Source organism: Trachurus trachurus (assembly GCF_905171665.1).
Source record: "Trachurus trachurus genome assembly, chromosome: 9".
NCBI classification, from domain to species: Eukaryota; Metazoa; Chordata; class Actinopteri; order Carangiformes; family Carangidae; genus Trachurus; species Trachurus trachurus.
The window spans coordinates 27,009,945-27,018,177 of record NC_139895.1 but is presented as its reverse complement, the minus strand read 5'-3'; the positions used below and the strand labels follow the sequence as shown (position 1 = coordinate 27,018,177).

Genomic DNA, 8,233 nt, shown 5'->3' with positions numbered 1-8,233 from the left:
AACCAGAGCATGCAGCTGACTCCGATGAATATGCCTTTACAATGATTGGGTGTTGAATGAACAATTCTATAGTCTTTCTCTTTATTCTATGTTCATGGAAATAATACATGTGTTTAGCTTCATTACACTTGGCTGCTCCATTGTCATGCACTTGAAGAAAAAAAAAGTTTTGAAAGCAATTATTTAAATTAATCAACTAGCCTAATTAGAGCACACAAACTTTTGGTTTGATGAATGACAAAGTGAATATTGCAAAAAACATTTTCTGATCAAACACCTATTTTGGCCAAGTGTCTTTTGTGTGTTTTTGTTCTTTTCAAATAGTGACATCTTGTGGACACTCAGCCTCAGACACTGATGCTATCCGTTGTTTGTTTAAAGCCAGGCATTTAAAATGTAGCCTGTTACTTGAGCACTGCTTTCCATCTCTGTTATTTAAGGAATGTGAATATAAGGTTGATGATTGGATTAATTAGTGCTCATTTAGGTAGGCTGGCCTAGCCTACTTGCTGATCCAGTAGGCCTAGGCTATTTGTCAGAATTTATAAAGCCTGTGAATAGGCTTCAAACAACTAGCCTATATTGATCTGAGGAATGTAATTAAGTGCTAAATAGAAGGGACATTTAATATGGCTTTAATTTAACGAGGTTTTTTCTGTTAAATTATTTTCTGGAGTTTCCATTCATTCAGCTATTAACTAACTCATTAACTAAATGTTTAATTTAGATAACACTCACTGTGATTAGGCTAATGAACGGTCACATATTTCAGCTTTTGATAAGTGCACTAAACGGTCAAAAACTAAAAGCAAGCTCTGCATTTTGGACTAACAAGCATCGAAATTGCAACTATCGCCTCAGGACTTGTAAAGAAAGTTATCGCGATATCAGCCCAAACAGTCTGACTGCTGCCAGGCACCTAGAGCAGCAGGGATGAGAGGAGAGGCAGCAAAATAACTCGGTTGTTCAGTGCCAGTCTCAAGAAAGACCCAGCTTTAAAACACAGTTTACCGCCTCGGTTGTACCAGGAACCAAAAGTGCCAAGCCTGTTAGATGTCAGACGTGATTTTCTGATTGTACGTCAAGTGAGATTTGAAAGGACGCGGCAACAAAAGCCAAATTGTATGTGTGCGGTGCTAACTGTTAGCTGACAGGCTAGCTAGCACAGCCATTGGAGCAATGGCGTTGAAAAGGATTCAGAAGGTGAGTGTATGTTTCTGTCGTGTGCCAGCCATACCTTGTAGATGACACATATTCACAGTGTGGGCCACTCTGTGGAGGTATTATCAGTGTGTGGCCGTTTCTGTAGCTCGACATAGCCTTGGTTGCTTTTTGTACTCGCTTTTTTAAACACTGCACAGACAAAAGACGAGCTAACCACTGGTGGCCCTGTTGGTGCATTGCTACAGTAACGTTACCGCTGACTGCCAGTGACCACTCAAACAGACACATTGTTTTGACAGCTAACGTTACGGGTTTTTTTTTTTGTGTGTGTGTAATATTTAATTTTTCCTTCTGACATATAGCTTAGCAGCTTCTCAATACTTTGGTAAAGGTGGCTAATGTGAACCCGAGCAAGTCGTTTTTTGCAGTGCAGCCGTGTGCTAGCAGTTATTTAGCAAAGGTTAGTGTAGGCTTTAGTCCTCGGTCTGGTGGTTTGACATGCACAGAATTTGCTATTAAATTTCTCAGCTTGTCAATTATCTTTTTCCTCGTGGTTGGTCACTGGGACCATGGTTGATGATGTGTTTAGCCGCTGAATGACAGCTGGTTGCTCGTTGCCAAAATTGAACCCTAGTGTCAGTGTTGCCATATATGGAAAGGCAAATGGGGCAGTGGAGCAGGCCACGGTGTGTATTTATATAACAGAATAGATAGGCTTCCTTTCAAGAGATATTAAATAACGGCCTAAATGTCTCCTTAACCATCTGTCGCGTTGCTGCCTCTGATCATTGTCATGTCTTGAATAGTATATAATGGGGTATGGCCGTGGCGTTTACATTTCGTTTCTGACATTATAATCTGAATATAACACACTATTTATTCATTTATTTATTGACTGGCACATATTTGTTTCATTCTGTTCAGCTCTCTAATCTTCATACTTGGTATCCTTGGTACAACTGAACTGATGACTTAAATGTTCATGAAATTAGCAAGATGAAATGAGAACCACCATTTACATGTATAATATCAGGACTGTGATGCAAACATGGCTGCCCCTGAAAAGACTGGCAGTAATTACAACCTCTCTCTAATTTAGGGTTGAACCCCCCCATAAAGTTTAGTAACTAAGTCCACCTCACATAGAGCTAGAAATTATATGGATTAAGATCAGACACTGTTGCAAAGATGTGCATATTTTGAAATCCTGCAGAAAGTTATTTCAAAATGAACACGAGTCATTCACAGTGCAGCATCCTTTTGACATTTTCATTGACCTACTGATGACGCTCTAACCTAAGCTGTATTTCCATCAGAACCTGCATACTGAATATTTATGAATTTGAAATGCCTACTCCTTTTCTATTTAAAACAAATATCTTTTTCTTACAAAGAGTAATGGTGTTACCGTACTACAACTGACCAGTAAAATCAAAGCTGATTCATTATGTGATTGTCCTACCTTTAGGAGCTATCAGACCTGCAGAGGGACCCACCTGCCCAGTGCTCTGCTGGACCAGTTGGAGATGATTGTAAGTAGTTAGAAAACTGCTGTGTCAGGGTATGCCTGAACAAAATCATTACGTATAAATATAATTTAAGACAGTATGGCATGGAGTGGCAGGAGTTTAGATATCAGTGCTAAAATCATTAATAATATTTATTTGTCCCTTAGTGTTTCACTGGCAGGCAACGATAATGGGACCGGTAAGTAACACTCTATCTTAAACCAATTGAAATATGCAGAAAAAATAATAATAATAAAAAAACAATGACATTGCTGTGGAAAACTTATCTTGTTTCTATTTATATTTCAATAGAGTGACAGCCCATATCAGAGTGGAGTGTTTTTCCTCACCATTCACTTCCCGACAGATTACCCCTTCAAACCACCCAAAGTGAGTATGGATCTTCACACAATGAGGCATCAACATATTATGGAAACTTCACTTTATAGTTATTTGTTTTACTGTGCTCAAGGTAATTGACTTGACCGGAAAATAATATTTTTTTTCCTGTTTTGTCACAGGTTGCATTCACAACAAAAATTTACCACCCTAATATCAACAGCAATGGAAGCATTTGTCTGGATATACTGAGATCGCAATGGTCCCCTGCGCTTACAGTATCAAAAGGTAAGTGATAAAGCAAGATATATACATGTTTTTTATTTTGATGTGAATGTTGACCCATGGTACTAGGGCTGTTACTCTGACACAGATATATGGAATGCATTATCATGGCATTAATTAATGTTATTAGCTACACCTGGGTGGACAAGTTAAAATGCACATTTGTAGAGTGTCCTTGTATCAGGAGGAAAAATGATATCAACACATTTCCTTATTTCCACATCAATGTCAGTCTTAAACCTTTAGACTCAGATAGTATTCTTTTTTTTATTATTATTATTATTTTTAAAGGTAAAAAGACAATTCAATTCAGAGCTAAAGAAATCCAGCATCTAATGAAGTTCTGACTCAGTTTAGTGGTTAGGCTCTCTCTATATATACGTATATCTTTATGTCAGACTCAGGGTCCATAGCAAGACAAACACAACAACAGACATATAACACAAATGACAAAAGAGAAAGGTAAAACATAGAAATAGGGATTTACATAGTTAATATCAAAATAACATTGTTTATTTGATGATATTGACACATGGTGTGTATATTCTTTTAGCACTGACATACTGTCGATTATATTTTAGAGTTTTATCATGTAGAGGTGCGTCTCAATAAATTAAGATAAATATGTAAAACTTTATTTATTTCAGTAGTCCAATTCAAATCTTGAAACTCATTATATAGATTCATTAAACACATTGTGTGTTTTTGTTTTTTTGAATTGTAATGATTATGGCTTACATTTAAAGCAGAAGTAAGCGATCCGGTCGTTTTGGCTAATGCTGCGTTCCAGGCAGGCTTTTGAAACCGTAAATTACAGCTTCAAGTCACGACTTACGACTTTGTAGCGTTCCAGGCAACCCACTCGTGTTTTTCCGACCTGTTTTACCTGTAAAAGTGCACTATAACGGCCACTCGTAACTTCCGACCCGTGAACTCGTACCAGATCGAACTGGTACGACTTCACAGGTCGGAAAAACACGAGTTACGGGCTGCCTTGAACGCACCATAACGTCTTGTCAGCCGATGGAGTTAGCAGCCCCCGCCCTCGTCCCTATGTCACCACATTCAGGCGCATCCCTTGGCTGCACACACAGCCCTGCATGCCGTTCTCTCTCCTCACTGGATAAAACTTGTAGGATACGAGAAAAGTTTTCTCCTCAGCTCAGAGCAGAGAAGAGTGACTGAGAGACCCGTGTTTCGGTCCAAACACTCTATGTAAGTGATTGCTGTCGGAAGATATAACTATTTAAGACTTATATTAACACAAAAATATCGCTTACTTCTGCTTTAATCAAAACCAAAATTCAATCAATCTAAAAATCTGAATATTATGAAAAAGTTCACTTTTGTAACCTAATGGTGTTACACTCCAATTGGCTAATTGACTCAAAACACCTGCAACGGTTGCCTGAGACTTGAAATTGTCTATTGTCTGGTTCAGTAGCTACACTATCATGGGGAAGTCCGCTGACCTCCATGATATTCCTGTTTATTGAGATGTGCCTGTATCTATTGATATCCTAGTTTACGGAGTGTCAGAATCACATTGTTATGTTGGTGTTAGAAATGGCTTGTTCTTAAAATCTCATTGTAATCTTTTAACTTTTTTGAACTGTTCTTTTCATTCTTCTACAGTATTATTGTCAATCTGCTCTCTTCTTTGTGATCCAAACCCCGATGACCCACTGGTACCAGAGATTGCCCATACATACAAGGCTGACAGGGAAAAGTGAGTGTTAGATATGGATTGACTGAGTATTTTTTGTAGATGAAGTTGGCAGTTTGCAAATTGATCTGACACTTTCTTCTAAACTTTTTTTTTGCATTTGCATTTGTTTTACAGGTACAACAAATTAGCAAGAGAATGGACACAGAAGTATGCAATGTGAGAATGCCAGGGAGATCAAAATAGAAATGAGAACAAATGAAACATGTTTGATTTGTAACTTGAGGCAAATGAGCAACAGAGGGGGAAAAAAACCTAGACAACAGCCCATCTTTTGGAGAAGGAAGCGATTCAATGAGGTACAGTGCCACCTGGCTTTCCGTGTGCTGAGCTGCTACCATGTGCTGTCCTTCATGACTTGTATGGATCTGCTGAGCAGGACCTGATGGGCTCCTTAAAGCACTCCCATATGGAATACCGGAAAATCTTCACAGCCCATACCACCACACTCAGACTTTAAAACTGTTTCTCCTGCTATTGTGATCATCACTGTCATTGTTGCTTTTCATGCACATCATTTTCACTGTCAAAGAGTCATATCATTGTGCTACTCGGAAGCGAAATGTTTGATTGATTTAGGAGATTGGCTCTCCCTTCACTTCAGAGGTACTGTCGGTGTCCCACTGGATGTCTTGTTATTACTGTATTTCCATGTATTTAGTGGCCTTTCTGTGTTATTATTTTCAAACGGTATATGTGCAATTGAGGCAGAATGTTCCCTGTTCAACACAAAATGGTGCGGTGCCATTACCAGCAGCTGATCTGTTGGCACATAACTGTCTCTACCCCGAAACAATGTGAAAGATGTAAAGAAGGATTGGTCTCTGTCACCCACTACATTTGAAACTGTAACAGTATTTAGTGGTTTTGAAGACACTAGAAAGCTGCTATTAAGAGCCAGCTGGCCCTTGCCTCACAGTTGTGGAGCTCCATAGGGCAAATGTCAACATCTATTTCTCCTCACATGCTGTCATTGCCCTTATAACCTGTATTAAGTAAACACCCGTGGCTGGTGTCCATAGTGCACAAAGTACTACTGTTGTACGACTTGTTCCTTGTTGTGTAGCTATGAACATGGCTACTCTTTGGCATATAGCTAAGCTGTGTGCCGCCTCCTCAGTACAGTTACTCAGGTATCTAACCAAATCATCAGCCTTTACATGCAGTGACCCATGGTGAGGAAGTGACCAGGGCCCATATCATCAGGCTTGGAAATATAATACTGATCTGCATTCACTGGTTTATTTACATAACAAAAAAACCATAGGTCATAAACGATCAAAGACAGATCAGCACTCCTGAGGTTTTTATGCATATAGGTGCTGATGGTCTGTGTTGCCATTTTTTCACAGAGGGTTTTTATTTCCTTCATCCTTCTCCAGCTCTATTAGTCACTATTTTCCATTTATTTTTCAACAACACTATGGATGTGTACAGCTGTTAAAATGATGCTGTAATACATGTACATGCTACTGTTTTTCTAAAACAAAATGGCATTTGGTTACAGCTTGTCACATACACTTAAAAGGGGAACTTGACGACAGAGTTGACATTTTGCAGAACCTCGTAATAATTTGTCACTGCATTCAGTTACTTGAGGTGAATAAATACGTAAGTTGCCACGACAATTTCACCTGCTTTAATATCGGGTGATGTGAAGTTTGTCAGTTTTTCTTTATGTTCATATTCATGATCTCGAGCCTGCAAAGGCTTGTTTTAGTTTTGGGATGAATAATCAACCATGACAGTAAAACCGTTTGTCTGGGTGATACATTTCTGACCTTTTGTATTGTATCCTTGAAAGCTTTAGTTTTAGGCTTTTTTTTTTTTCATCCACCAGAATTGAACATGATTGTGACGTGTCATAATGTAATATTAGTTTCACTATAACCCATTGTGACTGTTGGATGAAGTAGTTAGGAAGTGCTATGATTTTTTTTTTTTAAGTCATGGCTCATAATGTGCTGATGCTGCCAATATAAAGGGAAATATTTGATGTTCAAAAGGGGAAGACAATTTGCTATTGAGGCATTACTGAATGGATTTATCCAGAAAGGTTCATAGTAAAGCATGGAAATTTTAGAAGCTTTGATTGTAGAATTAACACCATGGTTTAGGCACTGAATATAGGATTTGATCATTGTTAGCTGCTGTAGAGAAAATGGTCAAAACAAGTTTTCCTGAAGTACAGTATATACTAAAAGGTTTTGAAAATATATTCTCTAAATGCAGTGAAAGTGCTTTGCTGCTGGACTACAATTGAAAATAACTTGTGTGTATTAGTACTAGTTCAGACTTTGTGTGCATTGTCGTTTGTTCATCTGGCTATTTATTTATTTGAAAGCCGAGTATCTTCCAGTTCGATTGAATGCAGCCTCAATTCATCATGTCAATGATGCTACATTGACTTCCTTTGTCCAGTGTGCTCAATAGAGTTTATATAGGCAGCTTGGCATGCTTTGCACTCTGGAGAACCTTCTCACAGCCATTTGCCGGATATCAGGGATTTCGTTACAATTCATCTGCCTAACACCTCTGACTAAAATTTTAGCCTTAACCCTCATTTTGTATATATAGAGAGAACGTGTCATGAACTGTTAAATTTGCTATCAGGGCTGTATCCCCCAAATGGGTGATTCATTTCATCAGTAGACATGGAAACCTGCTTGAACAATACCAATATTTTTTTGTTCAAAATTTTCAGCCTGGCTTTCTCTGAACGCAGGACCAGCTTTCATGCATCTTAAAATTTGGAATATGTGTGCTTGAACTGCCACCATGAACGTCCACATGTCTTCACATAGCCTACACAAGATAACTATTGACCTTCTCATAACATATGAATAAAGTTCATCTTGGTTTACCGTTGTCTGCAGTAACTTATTTTGTGCCTTTATCATAAGATGTGCTAACCAACATGAGGTGTGGTGGTCTGTCCTGTTGAGTCAACCTAAACAGCCAAAAATAATTATGCTTGGAGAAGAAAAGACGATTGTGCACAGATTGAACTAGTGTAGCTGAAATTGTTTCCCACAAAGGACCATAAAAGCATTGTAAAAAGTTGCTGTCGGCTGAAAACAGTGCATACCTGTTCAGATCACAACAGGGTGCGCTTGATTTAACCACCTGCGCTGCGAGGTTTTTTTTGCTGTGCAGACAACACAACCTCTAATTGGCGGACCTTTATGTTTATCCTCCGAAGGCATGTTTG

General features: G+C 38.6%; 1 protein-coding gene across 1 annotated transcript; it reads left to right on the top strand.

Moving 5' to 3' along the window:
- Positions 1 to 903: 903 nt before the first annotated feature.
- Positions 904 to 7,883, top strand: ube2d4 (ubiquitin conjugating enzyme E2 D4). Its single transcript, XM_083979358.1, has 7 exons — positions 904 to 1,203; positions 2,633 to 2,696; positions 2,840 to 2,871; positions 2,985 to 3,062; positions 3,194 to 3,299; positions 4,932 to 5,025; positions 5,140 to 7,883. Exons 1-7 carry the CDS (start codon positions 1,180 to 1,182, stop codon positions 5,183 to 5,185), a joined length of 444 nt encoding a protein of 147 aa, XP_083835484.1. The 5' UTR covers positions 904 to 1,179; the 3' UTR covers positions 5,186 to 7,883.
- Positions 7,884 to 8,233: the final 350 nt, after the last annotated feature.